At 45.6% G+C, this 17,667-nt stretch overlaps 1 protein-coding gene across 4 annotated transcripts in view; it reads right to left on the bottom strand.

Annotated features, from left to right (window-relative positions):
- Positions 1–10,311: 10,311 nt before the first annotated feature.
- The window catches only part of LOC147027392 (la-related protein 4-like), an 86,610-nt gene continuing 79,254 nt past the window's right edge, over positions 10,312–17,667 (bottom strand). For all 4 annotated transcript variants that reach the window (XM_085876749.1, XM_085876751.1, XM_085876750.1 and 1 more), the window contains one exon: positions 10,312–15,789. In XM_085876749.1, coding sequence (XP_085732875.1) covers positions 15,541–15,789 — 249 coding nt within the window. In that variant the 3' untranslated portion in view covers positions 10,312–15,540. The remainder of the gene's footprint in view (positions 15,790–17,667) is intronic.

Raw genomic sequence — 17,667 nt, 5'->3', positions numbered from 1 at the left:
CCTCCCAACCCTTTTCCCTCCACCACTGACCCTCATTGGGTCCGACTCGCTCACTCACTGCACCTCTCTGTGCTCCTCCCAACCCTTTCCCTCCACCACTGACCCTCATTGGGTCCAACTCGCTCACTCACTGCATTCCTCCCAACCTTTTCCCTCCACCACTGACCCTCATTGGGTCTGACTCGCTCACTCACTGCACCTCTCTGTGCTCCTCCCAACCCTTTTCCCTCCATCACTGACCCTCATTGGGTCCAACTCGCTCACTCACTGCATTCCTCCCAACCTTTTCCCTCCACCACTGACCCTCATTGGGTCTGACTCGCTCACTCACTGCACCTCTCTGTGCTCCTCCCAACCCTTTCCCTCCACCACTGACCCTCATTGGGTCCAACTCGCTCACTCACTGCATTCCTCCCAACCTTTTCCCTCCACCACTGACCCTCATTGGTTCTGTCTCGCTCACTCACTGCACCTCTGTTCTCCTCCCAACCCTTTTCCCTCCACCACTGACCCTCATTGGGTCTGACTCGCTCACTCACTGCATTCCTCCCAACCCTTTTCCCTCCACCACTGACCCTCATTGGGTCCGACTCGCTCACTCACTGCACCTCTCTGTGCTCCTCCCAACCCTTTCCCTCCACCACTGACCCTCATTGGGTCCAACTCGCTCACTCACTGCATTCCTCCCAACCCTTTCCCTCCACCACTGACCCTCATTGGGTCTGACTCGCTCACTCACTGCACCTCTCTGTGCTCCTCCCAACCCTTTTCCCTCCACCACTGACCCTCATTGGGTCCAACTCGCTCACTCAGTGCATTCCTCCCAACCTTTTCCCTCCACCACTGACCCTCATTGGGTCTGACTCGCTCACTCACTGCACCTCTCTGTGCTCCTCCCAACCCTTTCCCTCCACCACTGACCCTCATTGGGTCCAACTCGCTCACTCACTGCATTCCTCCCAACCCTTTTCCCTCCACCACAGAGCCTCATTGGGTCCGACTCGCTCACTCACTGCACCTCTCTGTGCTCCTCCCAACCCTTTTCCTCCACCACTGACCCTCATTGGGTCCAACTCGCTCACTCACTGCACCTCTCTGTGCTCCTCCCAACCTTTTCCCTCCACCACTGACCCTCATTGGGTCCGACTCGCTCACTCACTGCACCTCTCTGGGCTTTCAGTCAGACTCCCCTCACTCACTGAAACTCCACACCACCCTTCTCCCTCCTCTCCACTCCGTCCCAATCAGTAACCCTCACGGTGTCCAACTCCATTCGTTGGATGCAAGTTGCTCACACACTTCAACCTCCATTCCACTCACCTCACTGTGCCTCTCTGTGCTCCACATTGTATCAATAGCTCATCCACTGATGGGCAGACAGCACCTCCATCACTATCTACCGATCTGGAAACTGATGGGCATGCAGCACTTTCATCACTCTATCAATGTGGAAATTGATGGGCATGCAGCACTTCCATCACTTCCAATCTGGAAACTGATGGGCAGACAGTACTTCCATCACTCGCCACTGATCTGGAATAGATTTGATACTGGTACCTCCGAGCCGTCTGTCCTGGGTTCGAATCTCAGCCCATTTATAAAGTCACCATAAAGTCACGTGCAGGGTGAAACTTCATCACACAGATGTTTGTTAAACTGTCCATATTATCCCGAGTATCATCAGTTGTTGGAGATTCCCACGGTGTGCTTTGTGAAGAGTTAGGCGAGTTATTACCAGCATCAAACAAGGCTGGACTGCAGGTAGAAAGTGATCTGTTCTTGGAGATTCCTTGACACCAGGTTACACTGCTCGATATCTTTATAATTTTAAAGTCAAGGCTCATGGAGGACCGAGAACAGAACGAAAAGAACAGTGGAAAGAACGGGAAGAGGGAGAGGGTGTGGGACACACCAGCAGCAGCAGGGTAGAGGTAAACAACAATGACGCATTGTGGTCAACCTGCGACAATATCCGGGAACGGGCCGATTGGGAAACGCACATTGAAAGCACTCTCAAAACATCAACTCAACACCTCTCATCCACGTCAACCTCCGCCACGGTTTTATCGGAACGAGCCGATTCGTCATGCAGTCAAGGATTGCTTAACCCCAATACGGGTCGTTCAAAGACTACGCAACACTTTTTCTTAGTTTTTCGGGAGGTGCGTACCGACTGGCTAAATTAAACCTTAATTTTTATTCGACATCGATTACAGTTTTCGGAGGTCCCTCATCCTGTGTTACACTCAACCCAAACAAAACCAATGGAAATCTGACAAACCTGGGTAGTGCATAATTAGCAGAGGCCTCCAGGCCTGATGTCTTCAGCCCACCAGAAAACGAAGATAGCGGCCATAATATTTCGTTTGGGTGCCGTGGAGAGTGGCGTCGAGACAAATGCAGGTGCCGTCCGGCAGCTGTCCCACCAATGGCTGCATGCTTCAAAAATCGACCCTCCAAGAACCACGACCACCACCAAGTGGAGCTCTTACAGGCCTGCCACACGCAAAAAGAGGGATATGAGGAGAAATAAAGGACAAGGGGAGGGCACAGGGCTGGATACAGCCACACACCCCCAATCACAGAAGTGAATAAAAAGGTGCAAATTAATAATTTCCTCATAAATACAAGTTCACAAGAAAGAAAGAAAATCTAAACTATTAAAGTTATTACGATCAGTATTGGCAAAGATATCCACAGTTGTACAGAGAGAATAGTGTGATATTCTAACCCGAACAGCCCCATGACCCCAACCTCAGCAACCCCAACCAGGAGAAGCCCAACAACCCCAACTACTCCCTCCAACACAATCACCCCTCACACGTCTCCAATTCTAGCAGCCCGCCTTCTCAACTCCAACTTCAACCCCCCACCCAGCAAACCCCTCCCAAACCGGTGATGGTCATGCTAGGTCTGATCGATGTGTGTAAGAAAGCTCATTTAACCTGGTGTTGGCTTCGTGGTTAGGGTGGCTGGCTTGGGATCCGAGGGTCCTGAATTTGAGCCCTGTTGGCTGCTGAATTAACACCAGGTGGGGTCGACTCGGCCCGTCAGCCTTCCGAGGCCGGCGAAATGAGTAGCAGTGCACTGGGACAGGGGCACAGCATCAGCGGCACTCCAAGAAATGATAGATACCTGGCAGCCAAAGCTGCCGCACGCAAGAACAGAGAACAGAATAGAAAGCTCTCACTGGTGCCAATGTTCATGATCGGATTCTGAAACAAAAATACCTTGTACCGCTAATCTGTTGTCAATAACTCCAATGCTTCATAGGTGAGTATAGGTATTGAGAAACTATCTGCATCTGATAAGTTAATGATATTAAACGGACTAAACGATCGTAATAACGGTCCACAAGAGAACCTACAAAGTCCGGCTTAATGTTCTCTGCGTTAAAGGTGTGCTACAAAGCACTTCACGTTCGAAGATGAGCGAGATCAGAGCATGGTGGGACTCAAACGCGATCTGGACTGACCGATGCACACAGAGCACTGGCAAGTCCTCGAGCAGGTAAGAGACTCCAAGAGAGCGTTTGCACACCTCGTGGCACGAACCACTTTGCCTTGGGATCACTCAGTTTATCTGCCATATGGGTGGCTGGAGTATCAAGTATGTGACTTATTTGCTGAGTATGGTACAAGCTGCAAGTTAAACTTAATGGATGTTTGCGTTATTGTGGTGTATTTCTTTGCATTATGTGCTGTGGAAATGATAAACCTTTTTTGATCGATTCAAAACATTAACATGGAAGAAGGAGGAAATCCCAGGAAACGGACAAGGCAGGGAATCCCAGGATGGTAGTCGTATGAAACACGCGCTCCCTGACAGCAGGATAACAACCCTCCCTCTTAGGTCAGTGAAGCACTTTGACAATGGCACATGTGGTCATAAAGCACAACATATCCATCCAGGGAATCCCAGGATGGTAGTCGCATGAAACACACGCTCACTGACAGCAGGATAATAACCCTCCCTCTTAGGTCAGTTAAGCACTTGGACAATGGCACGTGTGGTCATAAAGCACAACATTATCCATCCATTGGGACCATACTCTATGCAGAGCGTTGGTGCTGCCGAAGCAGTCTCCTTGGCTATTGGACACAATCCTGGACGGGCCGTCACTCCGACACAGGATACAACATATCTGAGAACCAACTCTTTGCTAACTTAACATATATCTTTGCGAACTTCACATTATTTTTGATAACTCTGCCCCCCTCCCAGAATGTATAGCGATGTGTGGTGAGGCCAGCCCCTCTCTCGCTCCTGTCTGTCACTCTCTATCTCTCATTTCATGAACTTTTTTTGGTTGTGTTGCACTCTGAGTGAAACAAAGAGCCAAAGCTCTGAGCTAATTATCCCACCCACCACAAAATACATACATTAAGTTGCGCCCGGACATTCACGGGGGATACGTTCCTGAAAATGCCACGAATGGCAGGGCATTGTTTACATAAGAAAAGGGGCATAGGTTCCCAGTGGTTCGTGATTCATAAGGGAAAATAAAAAATCCCGCGAAAAAGCGAAGCACAGGGCCGCGAATGTCGAGCCATTGTTTCAATGGGAAAATGGGGGGGTCGGTTCCCTGCGTTCGTGATTTTTAAAAGATTTTTATTTTATTTTATGAACACAAATGCACGTGATTAGTTTCCTTAAAATGCTTAAAAATGAAAGAACAGCAGCAGGTACACTTTTCAATATTTATTGAAGGTACGGCACAATATGATGCAACTTTTGATGACGATTTAAAATCCAGTGAACTCAGTGGAGTCTAAAGAGGACAGAGATAAGGGTGCTAGTGCATCGTGCACCAAAAGGGATGCAGGTGAGGGTGTTGACGAGGCAGCAGGTGAGGGTGCTGAAGGTGTTGATGTGGAGGGGCAGGAGCAAAAAAAAAAAAAATAATAATAATAAAAAGGGCGATTGTGAGCTGCTTTGCCTAGTGGGGCAGGTTTCTGTGCAACTCTTTGTATGGCAGAAAAACATCATCCAACCCCCTCTTGAACTAGAGGGACTGCTCCATTATTGTGGTGGCATCTTACAACCAGTCAGTGACGAACCTAATCTCCTGCAGCGCCTCAGCCAGGAGCTTCATGGTCAGGTTGGGCCTTGCTACCTCATTCTCCTCTTGATTGCCACCCTCATACTCTTCCTCCGAAGCCTTAATGATGACCTCCAACTCCTCCTCAGTCAGCTCTTTACAATGCAAGGCGATGAGCTGTTCAAATTCCTCAAGCTCCATATCGTCAAAGCCTTCCCATCTCACCTCCCATGCCAACCTGGCAATGTTGGCAGTTAACAGCTCGGTGTTGGTGGGAAAACCTCTGAAGTCGTTGACTGCCTGAGGCCATAGATTCTGCGAGCAGGCGTTGATGGTGGAGGCTTTCATCTCGTCCAGCGAGTCTTTGATGGCACTGATACAGTGCATTATGTTGAAATACTTCCAACAATGCACGACGGTAAACAATGCACGACGACGGAGTCGAACTCCATGGCATCCACAATGTGACGGAAGGTGTGGCAGAAGTAACAAGTTTCAAATGTTGAAATCACACAATGTTTGAGTGGTTGGATCAGGGAGGTGGTGCTGGTTGGCAGGAAGATGGCCTCCACATTGGCATGGGCAAACTTCAGCTGCTCTGGGTGGCCAGGAGCGTTGTCTACCAGCAGGAGAACCTTGAAGGCGAGGTTCTCGTTTGCCAGGTACCTCTCCACTTGAGTGACGAAAACAATTGTGGAACCAATTCGTCAAGATTGTAGCTGTTATCCACGCCTTTCTGTTGGCATTCCAAAACACGGGCAGAATTTGCTTGTTTTAGCCCTTGGGAGTGAGTGGGTTCATGTCAGGATACATCATGGGTTTGATCATGCAGTCCCTTTTGGCATTGGCACAAAGAAGAGATACCTGGTCCTTCGCAGCCTTGAAGCCCAATGCTGTCCTCTCTCCTTTTGAGATGAAAGTTGTCATGGGCAGAGCGATAGATGCCTCCCGAGGGGCGGAGATATGAATAGCTTTGGATGGGGGGGGGGAGCATTGCCGGGAGCGAAGTGGGAGGAGCCTGATCGGGTGGTTCGAAGTCTGAGACGATGGAGAGAGTCTGAGGCCAATACAACGAGAAATAACAATTGGAAGTCGGAGTGACCGAGGAGAAAAGGGGTCTGAGGTAAACTTAGGAGAAAGAGGACTGTGGAGAGCTCGTGAAGGAGGTCGTCCTGCCTGCCCGTCTTCGCCCTGTGTTTGTTGGTCCTGCCTACCTTTTCGTCGTTCCTGCCTTGCCCCGTTAGTCGACCTACCCGTATGCCTTCATCTCATTGTCTCATTACCTGCTCCCCCCCCTCACTTCCAGTCCCCCAGTTTTTGTCCCTTTCCCTGTCAGTGACTGAGTCTGGTGTGTGCCACCTTAATTCTTTAGATTTCTTTTATTCTCGTGATATATAATTATTTATTAATTGCATCCTGTTCCTTCCCTCCCAACCTGCAGTCATCTCAGGATCACCATTTCCCTGGTTGCTTGTAGTTTGGGAATAAACCTGTTGTTTTTTCAGAAGAGCAAGATTTCTCGTGTTTCTCCTCACAATGGGCGGGCGTGTCATGCGCCATTGATTTGGAACTTTTCCATCGGATTTAAGCTGCTTGGAACATCGTGGGATTTTACTCTCCCGGCACGATAAGCTCGACGTCAGTCGAATCGTCGACACTGCAATACATATCACACACTGGCATAGCTAAAAATATTGGCACACTTGCACTTTTTCCTCTTTCAAAAAATGCACCATTTCTTCCAGAAAATTGTTGAAATTAAAAATATATTTTGATATTCACAAATGTATTTCTTTGGTTTGCAGTGATATAAAACAAAACAAAAGAATACACCCGAGCGGGTTTGACGGTCAGCTCGGATACAAAACTTGAGGCATCCGAGTGTTAATCAACCTCAGCAACTACGGAAAGTGAAAACAGAATTCAAATTGAATTTAAAATAAACGTGAGGCCGCTCGAAGCAAAAATCTCCATATTTTAGGAATCATTCCCAACATCATTATACAATTTTCAAACCTGCGTTTAAGGCCGTGAAATAAATACTCTAATTGTGTGCATTTAATGGCTGTATCCAGAACAGAGCTGGACCCCAACTAAAAAGGACCCTCGGACCACCAAGAAGCTCAATCACTCGTTGCTTGCACGGTGTCACGTGACCAAGGCAGCTCGCCGTCGGATGAAATGCCCTAACATCTTAAAACGTTCGTTTTTCACCGGAATTCTTTCACATATTTGTTGAGCACATCTCCAAACCATCTAAAATATAAACATTAATCTCACAGAAGCTACGAATAACTAATAAGCAGTCTCTCAGGAGGACAGGTTATGAGGTGAAGCAGTGAACGGAAAGCATGTGGTGTCCCTTCCAGTGTCACAGTTATTTAAATTTAACATATTTTCCTCATGAAAAGTGTGTTTCTGAGCGGATTTGCACAAAAAGTATCTTCATTAAACATGTAGCTACACCAGAAGGTCCCAAAAGTGAAAACAGAAATCAACTAGAACCAAAGACAGCCTCGTTATATGGCATTGAAACGGATGGAAGCCCATGGAAGTTACCCCTCGCTTCAATGCATTCCACACAGACCAAGGATATAAATATCCAATTTTCACAAAACTTGATGCAGCCGAGTGTTACTCAACCTTAGCGATGATGAAAAGTGAAAACAGAATTTAAATTGAACTTAAAATAACCACGTGAAGCCGTGTTGAAGTCAACGGACCTCGTGTTGCCCAATAAACAGGGCCAGACGACAGAGGTAACGAGAAACTAGTTGGTCGAATTAAATCTTATTAATAATCCCGATGAAACACATTATGCATTATAGCTGTCTGATGCTTCCTTATAGGCCTTTCGACCAATCAGTCATTTTGCACTTGATGACCCTGTAACCTTGACCCCGGTGAAAATGCGAAAAGGGACTCAGACGATCTATAGAAAGCAACTAGTGTTATCGTCGTGTCAAGTTGGAACTCAATTGGCCGAGACGTCGAGGAGGATATAGAAAAATATAAATTGTTGACAGACGGACAGACCTGAGGACATTGAACGGTTTTATTAGGTCAGCGAGCTGACCTAAAAAGCTGAAAATTACTAAATCTTAGCTTATTCCACACATAAATCCAAAAATGGCCTGGACAATATTATTGGCACCTTTTAGAAGTTGCGAGAAATAATTAGATTTCAAGCAGGTGATTCTCCTTTACTTTGGAATTGAACTCACCTGTGTTGAGTTACGGGTGCCTGCAATATGGAAGTCATTCATTCAACCAGTTTGAATAGAGAAAAGAAGTCATTGTGCAGTTTTGTGTCACTTTGTGTCCCGCAATCAGCATGGAGAAAAGAAAGAAAAGCAGAGAATTGTCTGAGGAGGTCAGACACAAGATTGTAGCCAAGCATGGACAACCTAAGGCCACAAGTCCATCTCCAGAAACCTTGATGTTCCTGTGTCCACCGTACGCAATGTTATCAGGAAGTTTAAGGCCCACAGCACTGTAAATAACCTCCCTGGATGTGGCTGCAAGAGAAAACTTGATCGAAGATTGCAGCGAAGGATTGTTCGAATGGTGGAGAAAACACCTCAATCAACTGCCAAACAGATTTAAGCTGACCTTCAACTCGCACCATCGTCGCCAACTCAATGAAAGGGGGTTCTATGGTAGGAGACCCAGGAGGACCTCACTGCTGAGACAGACACAAGAAAGCCTGACTGGAGTTTACCAAATCATACCTGAACAAGCCAAAATCCTTCTGGGAGAATGTCCTGTGGACAGATGAGACCAAATTAGAGCTTTTTGGTAAAGCACATCATATCTATGTTTACAGAAAACAAAATGAAGCCTTCAAAGAAAAGAACACCTTCCCTACAGTCAAACATGGAGGAAGTTCAGTGATGTTTTAGGGTTGCTGTGCTGCCTCTGGCACTGGATGCCTCGAATGTGTGCATGGCATCATGAAATCAGGAGATTACAAAGGAGACATTTTGGAGTGCAATGTTCAACCCAGTGGCAGGAAGCTGGGTCTCCATCAAAGATCATGGGTCTTGCAGCAGGACAATGACCCCAAACACACTTCAAAAATAGCTCTGCAAAGCGGGTGTAACCCCTCAGCCCATGCATTGTAGAAGGAAGCAGTGATATCATGATGATGCAGTCAGTTAGAGCACGTTGGACGCCATATCGAAAATCAATCAGACTTCAAGATGGCTACCGTGGCGGCTAGTGAAAATCGCAGCGTGCCCATTTTCGAAAGGAACCTTCCTCTACTCAACTCCAACACAAACACTGCAAAAATGCATTTAATCGGACAAGCCAAGCCGTTCTCGAAATCGATGAAAACCAATTTCAAGACGACTGCCGTGGCGGCCACACTGAAAATCGCAGCGCGCCCATTTTCGAAAGGAACCTTCCTCTACTCAACCCCAACACACCCTGCAAAAATGGATTTAATCGGACAAGGCGTTCTCCTCGAAATCGACGGAAACCAAAAGTTGACAGACGCCCGGACAACGCCTGTGACGACAATACCCCTTAGCCCAATTTGAGCTGAGGGGTAAAAAGCACCCATGAATGGTTCAAGACAAAACGCTGGAATTGTTCTGAAGTGGCCAGCAATGAGTTTAGATCAAAACCCCCATTGAGCACCTGTGAGGAGATTTGAAAACAGCAGTTGGGAGAAGGCACCCTTCAAATCTGGGAGAACTGGAGCAGTTTTCACAAGAAGAGTGGGCCAAACTACCAATAGAGAGGTGGAGGAAGCTCATTCATGGCTCTTGGAAGCGCTTGACTGCAGTTATTATGTCCAAAGTCTGTGATACTAAATATCAAGTTGAGGGTGTCAATAATTTTGTCAATGCCATTTCTTTTTATTTTCTGATTTAGAAGGATGTATTAAGTTCTGAATCAAAAACAAAGGTTCTGTAATATTAACAGTGAAATAAAGAATTGTGGAGACAAACTACTTTTGTCAATTTCAACTTATTTTTCAAGAAAAAAAAGTGCAAGATGTCAATATTTTTGGCCACAACTGTATTTCACAATTCTAAGATATTTCCAAATCAGTGGATGAAACATTCAAAAAGGATGAATCAAAATGGAAGAAAACCTCTACCATATCACTCACCAATGATGGCAGGTAAACACGTTCATGGATCACTGCTGTTTGTGACTGGGAAATTACAATGATCTCAATCCAGGAAGAAACCTGCAGAAGGCATTACGACAAAGCACAACCCCAAAGGGGATATACTGTGGAACGATCACACAAGAGGTGAGCTGGAGTCTTAGTGCTTTATTTACAGCGTTACTGTACACACCGAAACCAAAAGCATACGTTTGGCGTTGAGTAGGATGAGAGATGCTGCAATGTTTTTTGGGGTTGTTTTTTTTTTTTTTTTTTAACAGTGGATTCACCATTGAGAAGAAAAATCACATTTGACCAAATGCAGAGGCTGTCACCATGTTAAATATAAGCTTATATGGCTAAGAGCCTCGTGTTTGCATCACAAACAGAATCTCATATCATCCAAAACATCATAAAAAATATTAAGGCAGAAAGCTTCCTTCAGCAAATTCAAGTTTTTTGGAATTGTGGCAACGATTATGAAAACGGACATGATACAATTGTGAATCAAACAAAATCAAGTTTCCTGAAAATGCAAACAAAAATATCCCTTTACAGAACAATGGACGAAAATGAATCCCTTCAAACCAAGCTTGGTTCACTTCACATTTGTCAGTTTGTGGTACCACTCCCCACATCACCAGAAACAAACGATTGTGGGTGAAAAATGAAAAGCTCCCAGTTTTAAGTCGCCCCCTTCGAGTCTAATAGTTATGTGCACAAAATACCTGGAATTTTTCTTTTTTTTGACAAACCATGAAAGTTTGTAAAAAGTTCAAACACACGTTGGTAAACATTTTTGGATGTGGGGTCACTTGAATATCATCGATGTGAGCAGAGTGGCCATTTTCAGATGGCCTCCAGAAAGTTGGGTTGGTAGAAAACAAATGGCCAACACGTCTTGGTTTCATGTTTCCATCTCAAAATTATCCAAGTCTCTTCACCAAATAGCATGTCAGGACATTTGCATGGAGAGCATTGTTCACTCGGTGTCAGATTTTGTGGCATGTACAACATACAAGATAAGGTGAAGGGCTCAGAGGTATTGGGCTCATTGACATGATAAATAACAATAGAGGGGAGATTGTTAGTAAATGGAAGGATCATTTTAAGGAACTGCCAGATGTGGATAATTAGTATTTGGAGAGGCCAGCAAGGTGCAGGGTCCAGGAAAAGGAAGAGAGCAGGAGGAGGTTGTGGCAGCTGGAAGGAAATTGAAGAGGAAAAGCTCATGGAACCATCAAGGAGATGCGGCAGTGGTGAAGATTCAGGGATTGGAAAACGAAGGAGTGGATTTACTTTGGTAGTTGGTTCGGATTTGGAAGAGGAAACTTAACAACTGTCAGACTTGGCTCCAAGAATAAAGAGAACGTTGTGGAGTGTTGGAATTACAGGGGTAGCAAGCTGATGAAACAAGCTTCTCAAGTTGGGTGTGTGAGAGACAGACAGACACAGACACATAGACACAGACAGAGAGACAAGAAAAACCTACTTGTTGCCAATTTATGTTCACACATGGTATGTGCACATGCCACACAAGTTTTTGAGCACCCAAATTATGCCATACTTTATATTTTGCCCACGGCACACCCCTCGTATCATGAATGGGATCCCATACTTCATAATGACTTTGCTTGAAATTTCTTGGGTTCAGTTTTTTCATGCAGGTGCAACACGAGGAGCCTACCATGTTGAATGCTGGTTGCACCAAAGGCATTTGCACCATCCCAGCATTGCAACAAAGTATGTACCATTTGACTCATGAATCATCCAACATCATGGTCCATTCCACAAGGCCCCTGAAAAGGTAAATGATGAGACTATTTGTGTTGTGCGCCAAGAGAGCCCTTACGGTGTCCTGCAGAATCAACCTGTGGTAATGTTGGTGTTAGATATGATAGTCTAAAAATAGTTTGCTTCGATAGTCTGCAGAAAATGCTGAGAGACATTAACACGACTGATGTGGGGGCAGGGGTGTAGCTGTCACGATAATAGCAGAGAAACTAAAGTAGTGTAAATCATGCAACGTGACGGAGAGCAACAGCTGTCTGAAAAACACCAATCCGTGACAAACGTATGAATCGGACTCGGAAGCAAAATGGTTAAAACATCCACTCCCGACACCAAGAGGTTGGCGGTTCAATTGTGGCAGTCTCCTTCATAATCACTGGCAGTCTCCCAATGTCAAAGACTTCTTGTTACTCATCTGACGTTCAGTATTTCAAGGGCAGAGCACAGACAAACCCCACGGGTTGGCTTCCCGTGGAAAGGAGGTTGGGGGCTTCACCATCCCATGAAATCTCTCTCCTCAATTGCCGTGCTGATTGTGGAAAGAAAATACGTCAGATGGCGTCACCGGTACCCAGAGTTCCCCCAGGAAGTTGTCATTTCTCCCCAATGTCAATGTGTTCGTCTGGAGCAGAATGTATAGTGTTGTCACAGATGCTTGCGCGTGTGTGTCTCCATTTGCGGGTTTGAGGAGATGGAACGAAGTCCTCCTCGGACTCAACGCAGCCACCTTTTTCTTCGTTAAGGGATCACAGTTCATAGACCAAGCTGTTCAACTTTGTTGTTCTCGGAGTTTTGTTCGCTTTTTCAGGATCGTCACCGAATGCCGAGCTGCCTCCAATTGCAGTTTGTTTGTTGTAATATTCCCAGGGATGGTGTATGTGTGCATTACGGCTCTCGTGGTTTCGGCAACGTAAAGTATCGATTTTAAAGTACTATGCAATCAAAGTTCAAGTGTTGACGTGAAAATAAAGGATGCCTGCTTCTTTTGTGATGAGGCACTATCAGACAAGCTTAATGGGACAAACATTTCACCTTGGTCATCATGTTCACAAATGTGCCATCGAACTGGAACATTAACGACTTCAAGGAAAGTTCAAGGCAGGTGAAATGATCACACAGGCCAAGCATCATGTGCAATGCTTTGCTTCATTCTACGATGACACCAGATATCCACATGGGAAGGAATGCGGTGACCACGACGGCAACAAGACAAGTTACGGATAACATTTGCAGTCAATGGAATACACAGACACAAAGATGGAAAAAGTTTCCCGAGTCTTAAAACTTGTTCTTCTCAATAGAATAGGAACGACGAGGCCAAAAACGCGTAGTTGGTCCAACCAATCATATCCACGGGGCAGCAATCAAGGACTGCCACCTTCTACAGCTTGCAGACCTCAAAGTTTATAAAGATGGTGCTGATTTATTTATTCCATATTATAAACAGTAACATAGGCCCTGATTTGCGAATGGCTTAAGGTGAAGATCAGGAAAAGGTCATCTACCTGGTGAAAGCAGCGAAGATTGTCTGAAGGGGTATGTTTAATCTGCAAGAGAAGTTCACCTGTTTTCCTCGTCACCAACTTTTTTCTTTGTCTTCATTCAATGTCAGAAACCTTCTCCACCACCGTCACCAACTGCGATCAGCAGTGACCTTGAATGCTCCAAACAAAGAATCGGCAAGCTAACAATCACACGCATCAGACTGTCCTCGCTGTAGCCCAGGTGTTCAAGTACGATAGGTGCGAGCGGAGAAGACAATCCAATGCACTTGTGCATCGTCGCAGAATAGAAACCTCTGCACCCATGTAGTGCCACGCTTCCAAAGATATTGCAACGGTAAGTGTGCGCGATTACGTTCATGTGATGTTCTCCGATGGCGGTTTGTGGCTTCACAAGTCACGCAGATAGTGGGGGATGTAAAGTGGGCCCCGGGGGGGGGGGGGCACCACAGAGTTCAGGATGGCCCCACATCCAAATTCCTTTACGTCACAGTTTACCAGTGTGCCGACCTTCATCACAAAAATCACATTTTTACAGATAACTATGAAAACAAGAGCATTTATAAATCATTTCACCCAATCTGTCGATTTGTTAATCCACTCAATGGAGGTGTGATTTAAAAAAAAAAAAAAAAAAGAAGGGATAATCAAACGTAAACGTTTTAAAATACAAATGCTGATATGTCTGGCATTGTGGATACAATGGCAAAAACATTCGCTGGCACCTCTTTCAGTGTCGAGACAAGCGTACATTGTATACAACTCGGGGGGAGGGGGGGCAAATTATTTGTACACAACTTACTGATAACCTGAAAAATAGTTAACTCCTCGGAAATACTTGCATGAATTTTTACACTGCAGCGATCAAAACCATAAAAATATATCCATCATTGAACAAAGACAAATTATTATTTTATCATTTAAACATCATTAGAACCTAAATTGTAATATGTCTGGCCGTTTAGCGTTTAAAATTAATCTTCATGCTCTGAACAAACCGTTTCGGATTTTTTATCGTTCACCTTTTGTATCGAGACGAGAGTTCCGAAACACAAGAGCTCCTGCTTTCAGAGCCCCATTTCAAGCACGCATTTCGCGTAGCTCTGGTAGTTACCGAGCAACTTCAAAGTCGTCGAAGTTTACCAGGTGGATCTTTGGACTGAGGGCGAACACGGGGATCGAAAGGCGTTCCGTCCAAAGGCACCGAGCTCGGGGTGCCGTGACCACGGTCTACGTCTTACGAACACGGTGGCCGGGGGTGCAGCGGTAACAATCTGTGTCGACCGAAACCACCTCAAAATGCAACTGTGCATGCTCAGCAATTTTCAGTGGACATTTCAAGTCCCATTAAAAAGAACCCAACACATAAAACGCCTTGAATCACAGTCCAAACAAAAGCAGCCAACCCATTTGTTTGTTCGTTTTGTGTTTTTTTTTCCCTACCGAAAAGGCGTTTCCAAAAACGTGGACGTAGATCTTCCACTTTGAGGACAAATATGTGGCATCCACAGCATACGATTGGCCTGTGCAAGTCTAGTATGTACATGAACTCAGCGGAGGCAAACTGTGGTGACGTCATCGAGCAGGTCCAGGCACTCGCCTTCAATCAACCTGTACGTTCCAGTGCAAAACCCTCAAAACCAGGCACATAATGCCGAAACAAAGTCAATTCACTTGCAGCGGGGGGGGGGGGGAATAAAAAAAATTAAATTAAAAGAAGAGCAGCAAGAACAGACGGCAAGGAAGTTGAGCATCGTAAAAAGCATGGTAAAGAGAAATTGAAGAGGAAGAGCTGCTGATCACCAAGTAGGTAAATCGGGAGAGATTGAAAAGCGATGCAGGTCCAAATCCCTCGTGAACAAAACGGTTGACGCTTAACGTTCGCCAACCTGAAGAATCCAAACAAAAGTAAGTCGGATTGTGGAAGTGAAGAATCATTTGCAGCACCTTGCAAGATGTCCTTCTTCAAAAGGCAGTGCCTGATGGTCATAGTCAGAGACCTTCAGCCTAGAAATTCAGGCAACCGACCTGTCCTGGGCTCCTTCGGTCACGGCCGACAAGGTGACCGACGCTCGAGCACACCATTATTGGGAGGACCGGCCCGTGGTGGGGTGAGCACGAAGCTGTCGGCGGGTGAGAGGTGGTGAAGCACGTGACACCCAACCCGTCTCCGATTGTCCTTCAGAAGAGCGCTCGATCAAACCACCACCCTCGTCCACATCCTCGAGCTCCTTCCCGTCAGGTGGAGAGTCCCGCAAAGGTCTACAGGTGAGTACCGTATCTCGTGCAGCTTTCTGACAGATCTCTGCATAACTCAGCTTTTTTGGTTCCACCTGATGAGTACAGCAAGTAAAGGGAGAGAGGCAAAATAATACATCTCACTACATGTGTTCAATTTGCTTTGATAGCTGTGGGATGAACAAATGATATGGAAAAGGTCAATAAACTTGACAAACAACAATTAATCTTCTTCTTCCTGGACCGTATACGGTTGACTCCAATCAAGCCGAACACGACAAGAGAAGAATGAAGAACTAGTCTTGGTGGTGAAGGCTGGTGTACGATCACAACAGGACACGCTGATCGAGGTGAACTCACTGCCACAGAAAGCAAGGGAAAGCTGACGTTTCGGGCATTAAAACCTTCTTTGGAGCAAAAAAGTGATGACGTTCAAAAACTTAATAGGATTTCTAAAAGCAGGAACCAACAACTAATTGAACGTGTTAAATAAGGTGGTGAATAAGCCTCTGGATCAACAACGGTAAACATCCAAAATTTATTTTTTCTACGACCTTTAAATTCTACTTTCTTACCTCTGCCACCGAAGGTGGACGGTGGTTATGTTTTCATTCCTGTCTGTTTGTATATCTCAAAAAGATTCGAACAAGATTGGTTGGACAGGCTGGGTGTGTGACAAGGACAAATGGAAACCGATTTTGGTGAACATTCGGATCAGGAGGCGAGAATTTTTAAATCGATTCTTCACCATGCAGGAATGGGACCAAAAGCAAGATATAGCACAACATCTCAAAAAGCTACGGACAGATTTGGCCGAAACTTGATGGATGATTTGGTTCGGTGCCAAGAACAAGCCGAATGGATTTTGGTTGAGGTCTGGATCTCGATTTGGCCTGTCAGTGTGATACAAAACACAAGCTGTTCAACCCGGCAGAGATATGCGCTCCTCCGAGTGCTATTCTAGTTTCAGTTAAATTACACAGTTCAACACTGCAGAACACAAACCACCAATTTTTTTTTTTTCGGCACTTTCAAAACAATTTCGTTTAGCGGTACTTGGACAAAATATTACAGCATTTTACGTCATCACAACCAATCGAATTTGCCGCTCGTAAACCCTCTCTCATTCGATGGTGTGATTGTTGTGTTTGATTGCATCGCATTTCTCTCTGCACATCAGTGCATTTCGTCATGTGTTTAGACTGCCTGCACATCTCAGACTTGCTTCACTGTACATTTCATGCACACACACTCTTGGGTGTTTACAGCAACACCTTTATGTACACAACTTGTTTGCCATACTGTACTACGCGCTGTGTGGTAGGCTGAAAAAAATTTAATGAAATATAAGCAACCACAAATCAATGTTAATGAACACTGCAAAGGATGATGCTTATCAAGGCAGATGATCTACAGAACACCAGTTTGGCATCATGAGAATACACAGTACCATGCATGCAACCACCAAGCTGACTGAAAGGTAACAACTGAATTTGCTCGGACATCAGAAGGAAGCAATACTACTCAATCCCCAATGCACAGGGCAGTTCAACAAGCTCACCACCTCATGCTCTCGCACCATCTCATCCTCTGTAATCACCGTTGGAAATTTTGAAATAGGGGCAATGCCCCTGGGCTCACCTGGTGGAACCAGAGAGCCACTGGTGGGCATGGGTGACCCACAAAATATGTAAACTAGCTGCTCGTTTGAACAAACGAGTTTCATTAAAATTGTGTGTGTGGTTTCAGAGAAGAAAGCAAATACCTATTTTGGGGAGGATGGGGGGGGGGGTCAAACATGGACTCACTTTGACCCCCTTGGACCCTGATTTTTTTTAAATGCCGTGAACAAACTTTGGCACATCACGGGTGATGAAGGTTGTGGTCAAGTTTCATCAAAATCGTGTGTGTAGTTTCGGGGACGAAGATCCGACTGTTTCCATACTGAATGACTGACTGACCAACAGTACGCG

This window comes from Eptatretus burgeri, chromosome 4, assembly GCF_056783735.1.
Source record: "Eptatretus burgeri isolate ZD-2024b chromosome 4, Ebu_testis_v1, whole genome shotgun sequence".
In the NCBI taxonomy this organism is placed as follows: Eukaryota; Metazoa; Chordata; class Myxini; order Myxiniformes; family Myxinidae; genus Eptatretus; species Eptatretus burgeri.
This window is presented reverse-complemented; position numbering and strand designations above follow the sequence as displayed.